General features: G+C 40.8%; 1 protein-coding gene across 1 annotated transcript; it reads left to right on the forward strand.

Annotated features, from left to right (window-relative positions):
- Positions 1 to 10,279, forward strand: accs (1-aminocyclopropane-1-carboxylate synthase homolog (Arabidopsis)(non-functional)). Its single transcript, XM_079248037.1, has 16 exons — positions 1 to 160; positions 306 to 960; positions 1,051 to 1,799; positions 1,882 to 1,941; positions 2,806 to 2,876; positions 2,990 to 3,059; positions 3,694 to 3,760; positions 4,312 to 4,409; positions 5,090 to 5,167; positions 5,318 to 5,418; positions 5,918 to 6,007; positions 6,099 to 6,144; positions 6,254 to 6,395; positions 7,776 to 7,918; positions 8,077 to 8,230; positions 9,498 to 10,279. Exons 2-16 carry the CDS (start codon positions 318 to 320, stop codon positions 9,914 to 9,916), a joined length of 2,931 nt encoding a protein of 976 aa, XP_079104163.1. The 5' UTR covers positions 1 to 160; positions 306 to 317; the 3' UTR covers positions 9,917 to 10,279.
- Positions 10,280 to 21,443: the final 11,164 nt, after the last annotated feature.

Here is a 21,443-nt window from a genome sequence, read left to right on the forward strand (position 1 = left end):
TTTTGCTGTAGTAAAAGACATTTTAGAACCCACTGGACAAAGCCTAACCATTCCGAACCAGTCGAAACCAGGTTAATAATTCGTGACATGTGGATGTCACACCATAGTGACAGCTTCACAACAACAGTCTTTCACCGAAGAGCTGCACTTTAGATTTACGGTGAGAGAGAGAAAGAGTGAATCCACAGCACACGCCACCACGTATCTATTCTCTTTAGTCATTCCACATGAACTATGAAGATGATGAGTTCATGCAGAGACAGGCGGCTCTTCTCACGTGCCATCTCCTGTGTTTCTTTTTGCAGAGTGCAACTTGCATGATGGACTTTCGCGGCAGGAGGCACGAGAGAGGCAGCAACTGGACCGACCCGGAGATCGTGGAGCTGCTCCAGCTGTGGTCCGACGAGTCGGTTCAGATTGAGCTGGAGAGCTCATTGCGCAACCAGCGCGTGTTTGACCGCATTGCCCATATTCTGCGTGAAAAGGGCATTTACCGCACAGGGGACCAGTGCAGGGAGAAGATAAAGAAGATGAGACTGGAATACCGCCGCATTAAAGACAACCACAAAATGAGGACTTGGAAGTTCTATGATGTGATGGACCGAGTCTTGGCAAACCGACCTGCCATCACCTACTCCTCCCTTGGTGGAGCTGTGATTGCTCAGCAGGTGTTTCAGAGCTCAGGTGGGTCTGACACATTCCTGCAAGGAGTTCCCCCTGCCTCTTTTGGCCCTGCTTCCTCAGGTGGGTTTCTGTTTGGGCAGCCCCCAAAGATAGGGGATTCACTGGATATTAAATGTGAAGATGTTGACGACAGCATGCTGAACTCTGGAGTTGCGCCTCCTGAGATGTACTATGGCACTGGCGATGAGCAGGAAACAGATGGACAGTCTTTACTGGGAACGGAAGACGCACTGGTTCAGGTTGAAAGCTCTGGAAATACAAGAATCTCACCGTCAGGTTGTCAGTCCACATACAAGCATCACCTTTAACATTGTCAGTAAGAACATATGTTTAATTACTCATAATCTCAACTCTTTTCATTCCCAGGTTTTAGTGATCTGAACATTTCTGCTTCTGTAACAGCAGCCAGCCAGGCTGCTGGTGGTCCACAAGACACGTCTGAGCAGACCAGTAAAGAGGGTTCTCATCCTTCGACTTCTATGAGACACAGGAAGCGTCGACGAGGTGGGAAAACCTCGTGGGGCCACGGGAGTTGTAGATCTGGTGGTCAGGGGAGCCTTGATAAAGCCCTGGTCAGCTTTCTGAGCTGGCAGCAGTCTGCAGAGGAGCGTCTCCTCTCCCTGGAGGAGGCGAGGTTGGAACGAGAGATGCAGGCTGAGGAGCGGAGGGAGCAGCAGGAAGAGAGGAGGGCAGAACAGGAGCGGCAGCACGAGCTCCGCCTGTTCAGCATGCTCACCGGGGCGTTGTTTGCTGTCAGGCAGGGCGCTTCAGCCACAGCACCGGCTGATCCCTCCACGTCACCCTCAGCTCACCTGTCAGCTCCACCGATGACCACAGCTGGTCCCTCTGTCTCATCACCTCTATCTCAGCCACTTTCAGAATCTCCCACGGCGCAGGCCGTCTCCACTCAGGAAACCGAAAAGTCACAGCTCACATCTGTCACGGCCCGCGAAACCTCAGAGAGTGTTTCAGCAACACCGAGGGGCGCAGAGACTCCTGTCCGCAGCGTGTACCTGTCCAACCGTGGTAATAGCATCCGACAGCATCAAGGCATTCTCCAGGAGGGTTTTCACCAGTATGGAATGGACAAATACCAGCACACAGACAACCCTGATGTAAGTGCTGTAAATACCAGCTGTAAGAGCTTAAAAAAAATCATTTAAGGATGATTTAATAGATTGTTTTTCTGTTTTCCAGGGTATAATCAACTTGGGTACCAGTGAGAACAAACTATGCTACGATCTCCTCCATACAAGAGTACGATAAATAATATTACACTCACACCCTCGTGCTGTGGAGTGCTGTTGTGGGAATTCTGAAAGAGAGAGGGGGAAAAAAAAAAAGCAAGTCATCCACCAGAGCTCATTTTTGCATGAAACCACAGCATGCATACACGACTTATGGCTTTGTGAGATGACAGTAATGAGGTTAAATTCCTGCAAACGCCGAAGCAAGTCCTCTACACAACAGGGTTCGCTGGCATGTGAACACAAACTCATAAACAGGAGGAACCAGTTGTTTTTGTTTTTTTTTTTTTTAAGCACTTCTGGGTCCTTTGCGATAATTTCTATAGTTGCTCTTTTGATCCTTCACTTGTCACGACTTCTTTTTAACTAGATGCAAGGCTTCTTACCCTAAAGTGAAGAAAAAAAAAAACCCTTTTATTTAAAAGAGCAGTCGGCCTACAAAAATGATCAAAGGCACTCTTTTGAATAGATTCAAAATTGTGAAGAGCCTCTATTTTTAAGCAGCAAAAAGATTTTTTAAAAAGACCAAATAGGTCTTCACCGGGGTTGCCGTATAATTCATACACCTGTGTTAAATGTCAGCTAACCCACACCTGTGTGCAAGCTTACTGGTTTTTGTTGGCCAGTTGCTCCTGTTTTTTCACCGTAAGCAGGAAGTTTCTGCAAGTTAAAAAGAAGTCATAAGCAGGTGGATTTAGCACACTACAGTTTAACATATTGGGGAGGAAACTATGGAGTCAACACACATAAAACATGACAGCAGAGATGACGTTCCAGCCACAAGCGCCATTTTTCCCAGTAGGTTTTTAACATTAACTGTACTTGAAGCGATTCTGCCTGCACACAAATAATCCTTTCCGCTCCTCCGCCACAGCTGACTAAAGCCGACATGCTGCACGTTGACCCATCCCTGCTGCAGTACTCGGACTGGACGGGACACACTTTGTGAGACATTTCAGAGGACTTTTCAGCTTGAATAAGGATCCTTCCTTTTAGTGACAACATTCCAGGATAAACATTAACCTTCTGACAAACCTTTCCATCCTGCTTTCCCTCAGCCTGAGAGAGGAAGTGGCAAAGTTCCTGACTCACTACTGCGGCTCTCCAAAGCCCCTGAAAGCTGACAATGTGAGTAAAGTGTTTCTCTTGTTGCCATTATAAACAGTCAGACAGCAACTACAGTCATTTGAATACATTAAAGCCTAATAGAATTAAGGGAAAACATATAAATAGCAATGATAAAATGCTGTGAATATAAACAACCCACACACTATGTTGTGAGGTTCATACACTGCAGTGTTAACCTTTTTTGCATGCAATACGCCAGAGGGAACAATTGCAATTTATACACCATTAATGTAATTACTGTAGAAAGTAGGCACTTTGCATATTAAGAGTTGACATGCGCAGAATACAGAAACTTGCAAATGTGATAAATTCTGAGGCAGTAAATCAGTAAACGAACCTTGTTTCAGAACCGACAGCTTTTTCTTATGACTTTAAATTATAGTAAATAAGATCCAAGATTCAATATATTCAATATAACACACATGATTACAGACGCAGTTCCTCTGCCACCTACACAGGAAACGTCTCGCACAAACAGTGAACAAAAACAGCATCCTGACTGTGGTTAATTTGTGGTTTTAACAACCGGCTGCTTTCGTAGGGGAATGAATCGAGGGAAAATTTATTAGGTCCCCCTTCGGTATTAACTGAATCTTTCATAACACATTGTGTGTGTTTGTTTGTGTGTGTTCAGGTTGTGGTGATGAATGGCTGTGGATCCCTCTTCTCGTGTATTGCTGCAGTAATTTGTGATCCTAAAGGTAGGCTCACAAATGTAGTTACATATCACACACACACACACACACACACAAGCTGAATACAAATGTGCATGCAGTAAAGTAGTAATTTTCTTTTTCTGTTCTTTTAGTCTTTTTTTTTTGGTAAAAACAAGACGACAGGAAAGATTTAACAAAATAATTTAAAGAAAAAAAAAAAAAAGGAATTGCACATTTTTTTTCTGCAAACGCAGACAAGGCCTCTTTTTAAACCAAACTGGTGCATCTTGTGTGTTCATAAACACACTTAGGAAGATTCCAAGCCTAAAAAGCAGCCCACATCTCTGATTGCTGCCAACATGGATGACTAAGCCAGAGGTAGCCTGTCGGTGGTGAATTAGCAACAAAAATGACCGCTAATAATCTAAACAGTATCTGATATGGGTCATTTAAATGAGCTCATGCGCAGATCCTCTAAGCATTCAGCGTATGATATGTGCGTAGAGATGTAAACACAGCCGGTCCAAGCTGAGCAAGGTAGCGCACATATGGTTAATTCAATTTGACTGTGTGTGTGTCATGTGTCTGTGTTGTAGATGCCATCCTCATTCCTGCTCCTTTCTATGGCGTTATCACTGAGGATGTCCACTTCTACAGTGATGTTAAACTCTTTCATGTTCCTCTTGATTGTGAGGTAGGAATGCAGATCCAGACTCCTAACCATAGACATATATACCATAGACTGTATATGAAAGATGGATGGAGCCTTCGGCGGTAAGTGCATAAACCTGCAGTTCCCCCTTCATCCACTAGGGGCTGTCTGCAAAACAGCAAATCCCCATAGACTCTCATGTTAAAAAGACCAACTTCACAGCAGAAATAAACAGGTTTACAGCCTGGTTCAAAAATCCATTTTCAGTTTAATAGATCAGGTTTACCTTCATGACAACTGTGGGGGAGTGAGTTTTTTTGATTGACAGTTACCAATCTCCTGCTTCAAGTCAGAAGAACGTAGAACAACCGCGGTTTTTAGCCAGTTAACAAAGTGACTTAGCCTTAGCCGGCTTACCTCCGTTAGCTGGTTAGCCCCTGTTATCTCCAGGTTAACTCGATTAGCTCTTAGTTACAAAAAGCTCGGAGTTCGCTCGATGTCAATCATCCACCATGACGCTCACACCCCCCCCTCTCAGCTCCAGCTCTTTGCCCATATATGTATTTTCCGGGCTATGGGTGATGTCACGGAGGCTCCGTCCATCTTTTTATATACAGTCTGTGGTCCTAACATTTGACATGTTTGGTAAAATACATTTGTCTTTAACTCCAGCGTGTATATAAGTACATGTTGTTTTCATTCTTGTTGCGTTTTCTTCTTAGGCTGAAGGCAAAGATGGCAGACCTTTCCATCTCACTGCAGGGAAATTAGAGGAAAGCCTAAAAAGAGCGAAGCAAGAGGTAACTCACCAAAGTGTTTCTTTTTAAGTATTTACCTTTAATGAATCCTTTCGGAAATGCAGATGAGAAAAAACTCACTATATGCTCCGTTTAGTTTTTTTCTGTGCAGATACAGCTTCTATTTACTTTAGACCTTCCCGTTTATTTAAGGGCTTTAATATTCGAGCTGTGATCCTGATGAACCCCCACAATCCTCTGGCTGAGATCTACACTCTGACGGAAATGATCGGCTTCTTGGAGTTTGCCAAAAGGTATGTTTGTTCCACTGTTATCTCACGCTGTGGCCTATTGTAATCCTCCTGCTCTGCAGTCCTGTGGTGCTCTTATAAGTATTTTGCCAAGTCACCGCATGCACTTCAGACCCTGGATCTTTTTCATTTTACAGCACACACACACACCTTTAAAAAGGAGCTGTGTCCCATGTGTGGAATATGAATCGTGTCATGTAGTTTTATCACCTCTCTTAAACATCCGCATATTGCCAAGGAGGGAGTCTCCTGCATCATGTGCCGTTATCTGAATGATCTTGCCAGAGTAATTCCCTCCACAGACCCTTCAAATCACAGAGCTGTTGTAACCATAAATCTCAGGGCTTTTATACTAACAGCAGGCGCTGAAGGAGCCTTTATGCATTTATGTTGCATTTTTTTTTGTCATAAATAGTGATGAATGATAAAAAACATTTAAGCTTCCAGCGCTGCACTGAAAATATGTGTCTCTGTTATCTTCTGTTTTCATTTCTCTCTTCAGGAATGAGCTCCACGTCATTGTAGATGAAGTGTACATGCTGACTATCTTTGATGAATCTGTCACCTTTCGCAGTGTCCTTAGCATGGACAGGTAATGCCTGATTACTGTATCTCACGCTTAATCATTGCAATTTGGCTGAGGTCACTCTCTTATCTCCTGATAATATGCCCCTTTATTTCAGTTTGCCCGACCCACAGAGGACGCATGTGATGTGGGGGATGAGCAAGGTACGCACTGCTGAGGTTTGACACTGTGTGAGACTTTACATTCCTGCTGACAGCACAGTAAAAGCTTTCCTTCAGTGTGTGTTTGCTCTCATAGCTTTCTCTTTTCTAGGACTTTGCAATGTCAGGAATCAGAATGGGGTCTCTGTATACAGAGAACAGAGGGCTGGTGGAGGCCTTGTCTAAGCTGGGCTACTTCCACGGCCTCCCTGGACCCTCGCAGCACCAGGTTGCACAGCTGCTTCAGGACAGAGGTACGTGCCAAGCAATCAAAATAGCTTTAACATAAATGTGTCTTACAGCAGCGGCCCTCAGACATTTGAGCCACGAGTCCCCAAGATGACGTTTGTTTGTGTTTGCAACTCCCACCTCCATGCAACGACTAAGTGATGCAATGTGTGAAATATCAGAAGGATCATCCAGCAGCCAACCTCTAATGCCTCTTTTCCATTAGTATCAGCTTGTCTCAACTTTACTCGCCTCAACTCGTCTCCACTTGGTCCTGTTTCTTTTCCATTACAATTTAGTACCAGGTCTAAAATGGGCGGGGTTTGTGCCAAATCACTGTGACGTCAGTGTTGTGCACGACAAGCTCCATAGCAACACAGGACCTAGAGGCAATCTGCTACTTGGTCTGCGGCTCATCGGTTGCTGACCATAAATCGTATCCATTTGTTGGAACCACTTCCAGTGTCGTCTGTTTGATCCACTCAGACCATCGTGGTCCTTGACCTGCCGATAATCACTTTTGAGCTTTTTCAGCTTCTCTCGACACTGCTGAAAACTCCGTTGCTAGCCGTGGCCATTAAGTCGGAAAGCTCTTGATAGATTTTTTTCATTTCGTGTTGCTCCATCTAGTTCCCTCTGTATCCTTTCCTCAGCAACCAAGCAAAGAAATGTCTCCACCTCAGTGTTGGACCACGGAACAGACTTTTGTTGCGCCATTGCTTGTCTCGTAATGTAAACAACTTGCGAGTTGGAGTCGCTCTTCCATCACTCCCTGACCTCTGATTGGTCGTGCCCCTGACCAATAGCGGCATGCAGTCTGGCGACGTCACACACAATCTGACTCGGCTTGCTTGGAACCTGGGCTGAGTTACAAAAAAAGTAACTAGGGTGCCTTTAGAGATTGACAGTTATGCCATAAGAAATGATCTTTTTGAAAATATTTTGTCAAGAACAATTTCTTCTTGTAAATATTGGCAACAGAATTTTATTTTTCCAACATTTTCAATTTGTAGTGTGCCCTGTGATCTTTTCAATGAAAATGATGTATCTTGGCTCAGAAAAGCTTGAAAAACATTGGTTTACGTCTTAATGTGTTAAAAAACTAAGGTGCTGTTTTCACGCGTTTAATGGTGCCATTTTTGACAGCCCTGATAAAAATCCTAAATTTATTTGATAAATGTAGGAATAATTTGTCAACCCCGTTAAATTATCTGGTGACCCCCAATGGGGTCCCGACCCCCAGTTTGAGAACCACTGTCTTAGAGGGTAATTTAGTGGAGTTTGGTCAAAAGAAGTCAAAACATCTTTCCACAAAGTGTTGGTGTGTAGTTGACTTTCAATGTCTCTTTTTAAGCTTCCTGTTCCATTAAATGAATCTTTTGTCACGTTTCATTCTGATGCTGTAGAGTGGATCAACAGTGAGTTTTTACCCGAGAACAGACGCAGACTGAAAGCAGCTCATAGCTACGTGACTGGGGAGCTGCGTAGTATGGGCATCCCCTTCCTGGACAGGCCTGCTGCTCTGTATGTGTGGGCAGACCTCAGAAAGGTAACGTAACCAAGGTCAATGTTAAAAAGTTCTGCTTTCTTGTACGTTCTTCCTTTTGCTTCCTTATTGTACATTACCAGTGCAGGCTGCTCAGCTTATCTGTGTTGAAATTCTGGCCCAAAACAATTAGTTTCGCTTCTCTTTTGCTGTTTTTGTAGCATTTCAGGGAGTCTTCGTTTGAAGAGGAGATGTCTTTGTGGAGGTGTTTCCTTAGACACAAAGTGTTGTTGAGCTGCGGCCAGGCGTTCTCCTGCTCCACACCTGGATGGTTCCGCATTGTGTTTGCAGACCGACAGCATCATCTTCAGCTTGGTCAGTCTCTAAAACATCATGTGTAACAAATACTGTTTTCATTTATTTACATTATTTGCAACAAAATTATGCACACAAAGTTGTGCAACTGCTCTTTGTTTTGATTTGTGTTAGTAGGTGTGTGTGTGTGTGTGTGTGTGTGTGTGTGTGTGTGTGTGATTGCTACATCACCTCCCAGTAAGATGTTCATAGAGAAAAAAATCCAAATATGAATGTTAACCCTGTCGCTCTTCCTGATGGTTAGAATCCACTTTAACACCAAACATCAGCTAACATCATTTAGATAATATAGAAAATATAAAGACTCTTCCTGTTGTTCATTTTGAGCTACGTACATTCATTTCATCCATGTGTGGAACAAAGTAAACAAGTTTAAAAACTGCAAACACTTTTCAGAAGATGCAAAAAGGGTTTCAAGTTCTTTAATTCAGCCTTATTCTTCACTCCTTGTAATTAATTCAAACAAAAAAAAAACATTTATTCACCTTCCTCCGACAGTTAGTGTTCGTCAATTTTAATCAGATAAAAAGGTCTTCAAGTTCCTAAATGTCTCCCCTTCCACAGATCCCTGCCATCTGATGTTATTGTCTTATAGTCGTATTTAATGTATGTATGTATATAAAAGTTTCAAAATGGACTAAGTTCTTACCACCAGTGATAAAAAAAAAATGGTCTAAATGCTAAAGTAAAATGCTCCGGTGCTTTTTATTTAATCTATTTTTAGTATGGGATGTAATGTTACATCCTATATGAGGCGAAACACGACAGTACCGCCCCATGATTGCTTATGGCATCAAAAACTCAAAGCCACCTCACCTTGAACACGAGCGGTCGTCCTCTCTGTAATAATGTCTCTTTTAAGACTCAGAGGTTGTTTTTTTTCTTTCTTTTATTAGTAATAAAGTTTCACTGGGTTGTCCACATTTTACAGCCTACATTACTACGGTAGTTTTCTTACAGCAGATCTATATCAGCATCTGCCACATCATGTTATGTAAATGCAGTCCCATCCTCTTCCTGCTGCGGCCATATTTTCCTCAGGAACTCTCCTTCACTTCGTTCCTGTGACATTTTATCACAACCGAAAGAAATGCCTTTGCTTTTTATACGCGCTGCACATCCATCTGATGAAGGTCCTGTCCTAAAACGTGATGAAATAATGATCCTCCTTTCTAGTTAGCGTTGAAGTTGTCATCCATTTTCCCCCCATCATGTATTCCAGACGAGTTGCCGCATGGATATTTGGCAATGTTTGCTGTCATTTCAGGCATGAAGCGAATGCAGAAGGCTTTAAAAGAAGCTGAGGAGAACAGAAGCAGCCCTAACACACAGGCCATCAAAGGAGCTGTTGAGGAGAGCAAAAAGTCAGTGAAAGACGACGGCGCAGAGTCGGACAATGCTGCGATTATCAATTCAACATCATCGCCGCACAGCAAGTCATCGGACCAGCTGAAGGAGAGGGAGAGCCCTGTTCCTGTCACCGACTCTCCCGTCTCGGAGGAGTTTGTCTTGCTGGACTGCCAAACATCTAAGCCTGCAGAGAGTCTGGACTCACTTATTGGTACTCTCAGGCAGCAGATCCATTCTTCTGATTGGCTGGAGAAAAACACTCCAGAGCTTTCTGCTGGAGAGGACCCAGAAATTCTTGATGTATTCAAGGCTCTGCTGCAAAGAGCCAGAAAGTAGGCTCAGAATAAACACGCTCAAACGTCGCTGCCAGGTTTCAAGATGCAGCACTTCTTACTTCCTGTGTTTTGAGTAAAAAAAAAAAAAAAAAAAAAAAAGCAGGAAAGAGGTGGCAGACACAAGGTTGAGTGTGATTACTGTATGAAGGGTAAATCAGCTGAGAATGACATAAAGAGGATACTTTGGAAGCGAAGATGAGATGCCAGTACAATGTTTTCTGTCTGCATCTTAAAGCCTTACTGTGAAGATACTCAGAGAAATTGCTTTTGTTTTTCTTCTAAACCTTTGTGATATTTCCCTTTTATTTAATCTGAATGCCAAATATATAATTCAGCCAGGATCAGTCAGGTTATCATAACCATAACAAACCTCTTATTTTCAGTTGTGTACTGTTTATTTTATCACAAGGAGTTGCTTCAAGTTCATTGGAAATAAAGAACTTGATTATTTACTTGCTTCACCATCATTGACTCATATTTTTTATCTGCTGTGTTATTTTGTGTGAAACATCCTCTGCAAGAGCTGCAGTGTGACATTTTTCTAAAGGTTTGTTCGGGGTGGTCTGTGGGCGCCGTTCTGTCACAGCAAAGGAAAAGGCAGAGGGTGGTAGCTCAGTGACGAAGAGGAGATTTTCCTCACGCTTCTCAGCCACAACAGATTGTTGCCCACTGTAAGACACTGAGAGTGGGATTTCCTCTCATGTTTTGTCATATATATATGTATAAATATGAGTCATTCAACCCCCCCCCTCCACACACACACATACAGTTTGCACATGACAAATGCTACAGTAAATGTCACAGGATTATGGACTTTCTAACTTCCCTTTAGTATAAAATGTTATTTATCATCAACACACACACACACACACACACACACTTCTGTTTTACCCTAATTGTAAATGGAAGTTGATGCAGCTTTCACTTTCCTTATTTGACACTAAATAAATAGCAGTGGAGAATTTGCGGGGAACTTTCCCCAGTAGCTGGGGGAGTTTCCATTACAGCAGAGGTGGAGTCAACGCTGAGGGGGTTTGAACTGTAAAGTGCTTGAAGTTATAAATAGTAGAAAAAGTGGTGTGAGCGTGTAGGTACAGAATAAAACTTGGTGATTCATGTGATCTTTCTTTTAGCTGTTTGTGGGCTGAAATCAGTGCAACTTCACATCTTTCTCCCAACAGTTTTTGGCCTGAAAGGTGGGTCATACTTTCTTACCAAGTTGATGAAACCAACAAAGTTAGATTTAAAATAGATTTTGCTTTCGTAGCTGTTAATCCCTGCTGCTTTCTTGTTTTTTTTTTTTTCTCTTTCAGAGGAGTAGAAATGAAGTTCCTTGAGCTGGAGAACCCCAGCAGTCGCTTCAGGTTTGCTCAGTCCTGTTTGGGATTAACCGGTTGCCTCTGTGTGTGCTACGCTGTCTGTACACCCTACTGGTTCGAAGATAAGGGGCTGTGGGCTCAGTGGAATAACAGCAACAGTGACCAGACAAATTATGAAGAGGATTCTGTTTTCAGTGGTGAGTGAAAAGCTGTGTTGCATCTTTCTTCAGTAGCTGTCACTGTGGGTTAGGGCTGAAAAAGGCCGGTTGAATAAAACATGTTAGGGAAGGCAGTATATTTAATGAGGCAAATGTGCTGATTAAATAAGGCACTGGATCTGCTAGAAATCACTAGAGATTAAGATCAGGGATTTGTTATACTTCTCTTAATCTGTACTGCATCAATATCAAAAGGAACAGTTGACTAAATACAGCTTGCCAGCAGTGGTAAACAAGTTTGGACTCGCTGCTCTGCTGGAAGACTGCATTCCTGGCATTTGCTGAAGTTTGCGTAAAGTTGACGAATGAGCCGAGCTGCCTCTAAAACACTCCTTATTAAGATGGCAGGAAACATTTCTCCAAAAGCAGCCTACATTTTCCTGCATCAGTGGTGCCTTCACAGATGTACAAGTTCATCATACAGTGAGAACAAATGCACCATCATAGATACAAAATTATGACAGCAACTATTCCAGGTGGCTCATCCGATTTCTTCTCCCAGCGGACGCAGTGTTTGTGATTTCCAAAGAGAATTTAAAAATTATATTTCCCTAAGGCATATGTCTGTCTTACCACAGCACAACTTAAAGAACCATAAGCTCCACAAGCTGGCAGCATTTTAGGCTCTTTTTTTATTGCCAGATACAAATACTACATATGACAAACCTTCCTGACAACATGGAGTCCTTTCAGATGCTTAATTAGTGTCCCTCCTTTTTTTTTTTTTTTTAAATTAAGATTACTGCCTGATTTAAACAATCTGGAAGTTGCACCCATGATTACAACTGCTCTCATTTCTAAGAAAATGTCTCCAAGTGCTTCTGTTAGTGTCTTTTACAGCACAACAAACACTAGAAGATAATTCAGTCACAAAATCCTTTCTGGTCACAAAGTAAAACTATAAGGGATTTTTAGAATCAGACATGATGATACAAGAGTGTTTGTGTGCAGCCAATGACAAGAAAACTTTCAATTTCATGCTTATTTTGTTTATATCTATTTAAAACAACCAACCGGGATAATTTTTTAAAAATGTTCTATTTAAAACAACCAACTGGGATAATTTCTTAAAAAATTTCTATTTAAAACAACCAACTGGGATAACGATATAATAACTTTTTATCTTGATGATTATAAGGTTTACACACTTTGGACTGGTACTGAATATATGAAATAGCTTATTCAAGATAGGAAAGTCACTACATAGCAGAGTATACACACATATTTTTCAGTCAGCAACGAGTATACTTATTGTGTACTGATTTTATTCTTTGGTTTTTCTTTTCTTTTGGTCATTCCTGCTTTTGTAGTTACAAACATCCACATGAATGTACGTCCACCAGCAGTCCAGCTAAAGTTACCAATGCTACACTGGTGCAGTTAGCCAGCAGCTCTCTTAGATTAAACCTGAACATGGACATAATAAACATATATATGTCAACCAGCTTAATAACTAGGGGTGGGAAAAACAAATTAAAAAAAAAATTGAATATCGTGATTTTTTGCTTCACAACTTTAAAATCGATTTTTTTGTTACAAAAATTTTTTTTCAAATACATAAAAATAATCCATAATAATATTTTTGTCTTTTTTTTGTTTTTATTGATCTGTTTTATTTGTCTTCTTGGGCATTATAACAGCAGAATGATGGTCTGGCTACTACGTTGTTTTTCTTCCTAATTGAAATCAAGAAAAAAGATGAGCAAAAAAAAAAAAAAAAAAGTTTTATACATTTTTTTGTTTTTAATCTACAAAAATCAGCAATATTAAAGAATTGTGAGAATCGCAGTTTAAATCGAATCTGCATCCAAAAAAATCGAAATCGAATCAAATCGTGACAAAAGCATATCGTCAAAGCACTCCTGATAACCCCCCACCCACACACTCACACACACTCACACACACACACACACACACAGACACACACACACACACACATTTAGAGTATACCCACTTCTTGATATACACCACTGCTAGACAGAGAACTATAGCAATAATGATCCAATTATCTGCAGCACCTTTAACAGTAATTAACTAAACAGCATGTAAGTGCTGCAGATCCACATCACAGCTTAGTGTCAGTGTGATCACAATCCTGTTGCACCTTTTCCTAAATCCCCAAGCTTTTCTCCCCTCTTTCCCTGACAACATTATTACATTTACATCTTCTTTGTAGATGTGCACTGAATGCATGTAGCTCAGTATTAAGCGCCGTCAAAGATTAGCCTGAGTCTGATGAAATCACCAGCCTTTGCAATTTCATGTTGAGACACATCTTAAACGACTTGCTGGCAGTGTGAACAAAGCAAGGCACCCCTCCCCGTCTTAGCGTCTGAAAGACAAAGCCTCACGCTCATTTTCTTATTGCTTCTGTTTAACCTAATTAGTTGTAAGCACTAATTAGCAAAAGTGGTATTATACAAATTTTCCAGTGCCTTTCACATCTTTTTTAAAATTTATATATGTATCTGCTGCTGGCTTCAATTTCGCAGTTAACTTTTGCTTTTTTTCAATTTAATTAGTTAAAAAGCAATAAAATCTCACAGATGTACCATCTGAAATGTTGTCCTGGTGCTATTTTAATAGTGTAAATGACTTGCAAATCCTATTCTACTTTTTGTTTCCTTAGATTCACAACTTATATTTGTGGATATATTCACACAAGTTAAGAATTTGCTTTTGAAGACACCTGAAGAATCAATTTTGTTTGTCAGTTATAGTTATAGCATAATGTAAGTATAAATAAGAAGGAGATGGGGGGGAGCTACATTATAAAGACTATAAACCATGAATAATTAACAACAGGCCTGCATTTACAGTACAGTAGTTTATATATATAGGAGGTACAATTATGATCAACAGCTGAAAAATAAGATGTTTTGCTGCATTTATGGTTGCTTAGTGTGTGAAAACCCAACAGAACCACCTGCTTGGTAGCATAGGAGTTCTTTTTTCTCAGTGTGCTGCATTTGCTTGCACAAACATGCCGTCTGATCCTTGAACAAGAACACCCCATACACACCGAAACAACTGATAATGTACAGAAAACCTTGATTTTTATCTCCTTGTTTCAGTGGTTAGGTCAGAGGGGAAACATCTGCTGAATTTTCTTTAAAAACCAGTTTAAAACTGAAACATTTAAATGTTATATTTTTTAACCTTGTGTGTTTATTTTTTATTTATTTTTTTGCCCTGCAGTTCTGGAAGCAGAGAGAGTATTTGGAGTTGTTTCCTTGTTCATGGCATTGGCAACTGGTGCTCTGTGCTTGGTGATCGCCCTCTGCTGGACATCTACGACAGTACTATCCTACGCCAACACTTACTCTCTCCTCATGTCAGGACAGGCTCTCTACCCCACCACCCTGCTTCTCGTCACCATGGCCTCCACAGGTACGAAACAAGGCTGCTCTCCTCAGAACATGTGCTGCACGTGGTTTTCTGTAAAAGTATTTATAATTCAAGAAAAGTAGTTACAAAGCGGCCGCTTGGAGTTAACCTCCAAATAGCCTTTTGGTGTAGGTACTATGTCAAACCAACACCTACAGAAATTCTTTCATTTTCTGCTAATTTACATACCCTGCGGGGCAGCGGTTTTAAAGAGCTCTTTTTACTTTCCTGGGAATCGCACTTCATTAACATACTAACTCTTTTCAGAAGCTCCAGGCATGTAATAATTGAGCTTAATGACTTTTTCTTTTAGTGGCAGTGATACTTGGTTTGACTCATGTATCCCATCTGTCCACAGGTTTCTTCTTCTTCCTCAGCTGGTCTTTTTTCACCTATCAGCACCTGGAGGAAATTCGCCAGGACTTCTCCAGCCTCGGTTCCTCCTACTGGCTGGGGGCTTTAGGCTGGGCTTTGCTGCTGGTTGTGGAGACTGTCGTCTTTATTGGTGAACAAATGGTTGTGCCAGACATCATGCCGGACTTGAAGAGGGTGGTGGAGTCATTGAGGATGACTTCTCCAAGTGATGGTGCTAAACGCTCGCACAGTGTGGGCTATCAGGCTGCTGTCTCCAAAAGCAAGATGGCTCCAAAGAGGGTTTTTTCAGCTCCTTGAGTGGAGCTCCTAAACAAGAGGATGGAAGAGAAAAATGCAGAAAGGCTCATTTAGATAAACTTTGTTTGTCGAAAGGGACTGAGCATCTCTGAACCCTGTAGATAAGTGGGACTGAACTCATGACCTCCTGCAGGGTTTTTCTCTAGTGTGTTTTCAGCGTGAACACTAAGGGTCAACAGGACTGGCTGGAAAACCGGAAACCAAATGTGAGACAGCAAAGTGCTGAAATTTATACATTTTTTTCCAGTTCTGCTCCTCAGACAGGAGCAGATCCAGAGGTGGAAGGCTTCAAGCTTAAAAAAGTGATAAAATGAACAAAACACTGACGCAAGACGTCGACTAGGTATCCTTACCTGCCTGTTTCCAGTGGTGCTGCAGCGTAACTCAGTGTATGCTGCCAGAGAGTAATGCGTAAAGGTAAATGTAAGCTGAATGTGCCTAAACTCTAAATATTTATGGCACAAATGCCACAAATGCACTTAATTTTCCTGTTTTCTTTATTATTAAAAGAGAAATACAGATTGGTGCAGTCCTGTTTTCTTACTGATGAGTAACGTGAAAGATGAACGCTTTCACCGACATCTGTAATTCATCATGTGAAACTGCAAATTCCACAGAGGCAGTATTTGTGTTTTAGATCTATACGTCTTGTGTTTAGAGATTTCCTTGCAGCATTTCCACTGTAGAGGATTACTCACAGCCTGCTGTGAACAATAGACATTGAGCTGATGCGAGCTCCGATCTGAAGCGCTGTTAATTTGTTATTTCTACCTCTCAGAGAACTTACCTCTGTGGCAGAGGTAACTGTTGGTCTTTTATTCCTCGGGCGTTCCTTGCAGGAGCCAGTTCAAAGTGTTTCAGCTTCTTTTTTCTCCAAGTGCAATTGAAGAAACATTCACAGATCTGAGAAAATGCTGAAATGACAAAGTTGCAGAAAGATGGGCCAATGTTTCTGTTCGCACAGCCGAGCCGTTTCTTCCCACAAAAGGCGTTTATGATAGCAGTCAGGTGCTATTTGCTGCATGTCAACACGGATATTCCAACAATGCCAACATTCTCAAAGGCAAGACGTACCTCTTATTAACTTCTGTTTAGGCAAATCTGCTTATTAGAAACGTTTCTAAATGATAATATAATGAAGACATGGAGGTATTAATACAGTTGTTGTTAAGAAACAGTCTTGAATGCTGCTATAAAGTGTAAAAAAAGATAAAACTCCTGCTTGAATACTCCTATCCATGTCTATTGTCCAATTAAACTTTACATTTTAAAGGATAAAGATAAGAAAGCAACAACATGTTTTGAGGCTGAGCAGGACTTTTAGCTTGTAGCGCAGCAGGAGTTCTGCCAAGCGGCTCCATATCTGCCCTCCTTTCTCTAATAACCCTTACCTTGTGCATTCATGGCATTCAGCTGCTGGATCTGCTGAGGTTTTTGCATCACCAACAAACTGACTCAAAGCTGTTATTTACTTTTCTCTCACTCGTCCCCAGGAGGAAAGGCAGCACTCAAATGCTGGACTGTCTCTGTTTACATTCCCAGCCTGCCAAAGTGGGGGAGAATTAAGTGGCTCTGACTCTGTTAATTGGGCGTTAATCAGGTGTTGCTCTAATTAAAAGGCAGTTCCGCCCTGTTGGGCCCTGGTAATGAGTTTGTTATTAAATCCACAGAGGATTTTTGTCTCTTTTTCAATTTACCAATAGGGTAGTGCTTAATTGCTGTGTAAATGAGAGGAATGTCCTTGAAGGTCGTGTTGCATCAGCATGCGATCCATGAACAGAATTGTTCTATAGAATCTCAAATTCATCTGATTCACTGCGACCTCACTGTCATTTTAGCTCAGCTGTCATTATCTTAAAGAAACTTCTTAATCATATTTGCTAAATCCAAAGTGCTGGTAGCATATTTTTCTTTCTTTTAAATAAAATTGATTTTCTTTTCACCTTAAGTTGCTTTTATTTCCCAGACCAGACGCTGGCTGAGCTTTCCAAACTGTTTTATAGCCACCAGCGTCTCATAAAGAAAACCTCCACCTTTCATCTTCTGCTCCCGTAAATACCCCTCTTTCACCTTTTTAAAAGAAATAGACCAAAGGTTGAGAATGCCTTCAGACCACGACAGGTCAAATCAATATATAGATTGAAAAGAAGAGATAGAGAGACAGGAAGAAATGACAGATGAATGCTTGAAGATGTTGCACACAGATAGGTGGCCTGACACTGGGGTTTGAGGGGAGATGGATTGTTGGAGGCTATTTGCTACAGAGGCATCAATCAGACGTTGGTGTTTGATGTGTGTACAACACAACCTGGGCTAAAACATAATCAAAAAGGGATGATACGGCAATGATGGATTATTTATACAGTTCTGACCGTGTGCTGTACACAAAACATTTCTCTGCACTGTTGTGTGTCTCTGTTCATATTTACTGACATTAATAAACTTTCCAGGTGGCAAAATGAGCCAGACTTAATCTGATTTTTAGAAGTTTGTATCACAGAAGGGATTAAAAAAAAAAAAAAAAGAAAAGAAAAAAAACTGGCAGCTAAAAAAAGACCCCAAAAAACTGCTGTTTCCACTTTTACCTTTTGGTGGTGCTGGTGTTGCATCCCTGGAGTTGCCTTTTCCAGTGAAATCTGATGAAAATGGGAAGACGCTGCTATTATTTGATGAGTAATGAAATCAAAAAGTTTGTTAATCTATGCATATGTGTGTGCATGTGCAGAAGTTTGATCTTTATTTGTGAGGTAGACAAAATGTGATTAATATTCTCCATCACATTTCAGAGGCCTTTGAGTCAGAATGTGTCGGACTGCTTAATAAGTCAAGTTTTATTTGGCTTGATCTGGGAGCAGTGATGAATTATGTAATAGAGCACCAACTCCATGCTCTTTGCAGTTTTATTTCTCAGCGGTTTACATAATTCACTCAGATGATTTGTAACTTTTCCAGCAGGTTAATGCCGTTACATTCAAAGTGAAGAACGCCGAGGAAATACACAGAGAGACAAGACAGCAGGGGAGAAACAGACATAAAGATCAGAGGAGGGGAGAACAAAGGGGTGGAAGGGATTTCAGATGTCACAAAATAGCTATCACGCTGCCCCTTTATTCTGCACCGCTGTGTGGTGTCACATTTTGATGAACTTTGTGCATTCTGCTCTTCCCCCCCTCCCCTTCATTTACCGCCAGCTCTCCTTAAATCTGAATGTTTGGATGAAATAAAAATCACACTTTGCTGTCTTGTGACCTCTGCTGCACTGTTATTAATGTAAGTGGCGACTCTTTGACAATGGAAAAGTCAGGAAATTTGATGTCTGCAGTCCTACAATCTCAGAGAAAGCAGACAGAGAGGGGTGGGTGCGTGATGATGTAGGGAGAGTACACCCCTGTGTCCTTCAGTCATTTTTCTTGCAGGGATTCAGTTCATCTTCCCTGCAGAATCTGCAATGAGCCATTGCTCTTTGTGACTGACATCCCACCCAGACCACTTCACTGATTGCATTTGTTTCGCAGAACTGAAAAAAAAAAAAAAAAAAAAAAAAAAAAGAGTTTTGGTCAGGGGTTGGAAAAAAAAGAAGTTTTTTTGATCATTTCGCAGTTATTCGCTGGATTTTAAAGTTCTTGTGTTAAAATCCTCCCTCTCTGTCTTTGCATTGAAACCATGAGAACCAGTACATATTTGCTTTATTTTCCAGCCAACAACCTTGCCCTTAAGTGGTGTCATCTTGGACATCTCAGTCCAGACAATAAAGCTGTAGCCACATTTCATTCTCATCACTCTATTCATCGCTGGCCAACTGTATCCTCTCTCTGTTCTTATCTCTGTATGACCAAGGAAATTAAATTAGAAATATAATCACTTGGCGGCAGTCTCTTTAACAGCGTGTTTCTGCTTTGCATATAGAGTGTGCTTGCTTTGGCGGCATGTTGTGTGCAGTTACACATTGGCCTATTTCTGACAATGGGCTGTGCTACTTTTAGAAAGTGCACACCTTTTCACAGTGACAATGAATGGCATGAGATAGGGAAGAAAGAGAAATAAAACCTATGAAAGGCAGGCTTAAATGTAGCTATTATGAGGGGAAAACTTGTAATATGGGAACAATTTAAAAGGACGTACAAATAAGCAGAAAATAGACCATTACTTAACACTTTTGTAGCGATATTGCATGAGACAAATTGTTTTAAAACTTTTAGGACTGTTAGTCTATTGGTTACTCTCAGTTTCAAATGAACAAATCTAAATACTGCTCTTGATGAAATTTTGTGCATCAAAAACCTACAAAATCTGAAAAGAAAATGAACAAATGCGTCCAATTCTTTTCTTAAAACAAATGAATTCTTCTTTGCATTTGTTGCACCCATGAAATAGACAGGACTCTGTCTTGATTTTGGCAACATTGATTGTCGGAAATTGTCAGAACATAAGTCATATTGTTGTCATGTTCCAGAAAAGGATTGTGAAGAATTTTTGTTTTGTTGGCTTTTGCCATCTTGTGTCTCCTGTACAAGAAAATGCTGCAGTGTTTGATCCCTTAAGTTATTACTGTGTCAGATGTGCTCATTTTCAAATGTGAACATATATTTTTCAAGAATTTTGGACACTGCAGGCCTCCTCTTGAAAGAGGTATGTCAGAAAGAGGAAGAGGACTCAGCAGGAACCCAAATCAGCAGGATCAATCAGCTTGCTGCTTTCTTTGTCCTCAGCCTTTTATATAATTTCTAAACATAATTGTAATGATGTAGAAAATTCTTCTTTTGTTTGCTTTATTTTGGGGAATTTCCCCTCAACATACATCTTTTAACATATTTCTTCTTTTAATATACAAAGTGCAAACTGGTCATTTTCTGCCAGAGAAAACCAGCAGGAAAAGTAAAAGAAACAGAAATAGAAACCAGAGAAACCAGAATCTTCACTACTTTTTCTGCACCAGTTGAGTGATGTGATTATAATCTTCACTTGCTTAATAATAACATCTGGTCCAATCATTTGGTCTTTAACCATAAGTATATGATTATTATTTGTGAAAAATTCTTTCACCTTAGACATTTATAACATGAAGAAAACTGAACTGATTAGATTGAACATTATAAAATCATAAACTGTATGGACATCGGCCTCCAGCGCTATTAAGGCTAATTTAGGCTCGCTTATGTATGTAAATGAGGATGTCTGTTTCATCTTTTACGTTGCCATAGTGATTAAGTCAGTTCATCCACTGGTGGGCAGTCCTGAGCTCAGACTTTCTTCCTTTCTGTATTTTGACTTTTCGGTAGCGGTAATTCATCGCTATCAAGTTGGTCATAACTGTTCAAAAAACACCAGAAGTAGTAGAAAAAGGAAACTACAAAGCTTTTCGCTGTTCTCTCTGGCATATTCTTTGGGTGCTTTTTATTTGTTAGTTTCTACCTCATCTTTTTCATGTTCCTCCGCTTGTGTGTCAGCTATACAGCCAAAAATGCCCCTGCCACTTCCAATGGTTTTGCTCCAAAGTTGCTTGAAAACTGACCAAATTATGTGTATCATTGATGCAGGAAATGGACGAAACTGTCCATCCATCTACAAATCCGGTTTCTGCATCAAGCAATGAGGAGCCTGTAGAGGTGAAGCTGCTGCATAATGTCTCGAAGTGCAATCCCTTTGATGAGAACAAGGTTGAGCTTCAAAACATATCTTTCTTTGAAAGAATAAAAACAAACAACAACAAGCTTGAAACTCTTATAAACAATTTATGATATATTAGATGAAGCCATTTAACTCAGTATGCTGGTGGCTAATCTAGAAATAGTTCCTTTATTTTATGTCATTTTGCTGTATGCAGAGGAGAAATGTGCCTGTTTTGGTAATTCTGTTTGAACTAGGATGAATAAGGTTAATGACAGAAAGCATCATTCACTTGCTGATGCCAACTGTAGCGCTGAAAGCCTCC

Source organism: Telmatherina bonti (genome assembly GCF_933228915.1).
Source record: "Telmatherina bonti genome assembly, chromosome: 2".
NCBI lineage: Eukaryota > Metazoa > Chordata > Actinopteri > Atheriniformes > Telmatherinidae > Telmatherina > Telmatherina bonti.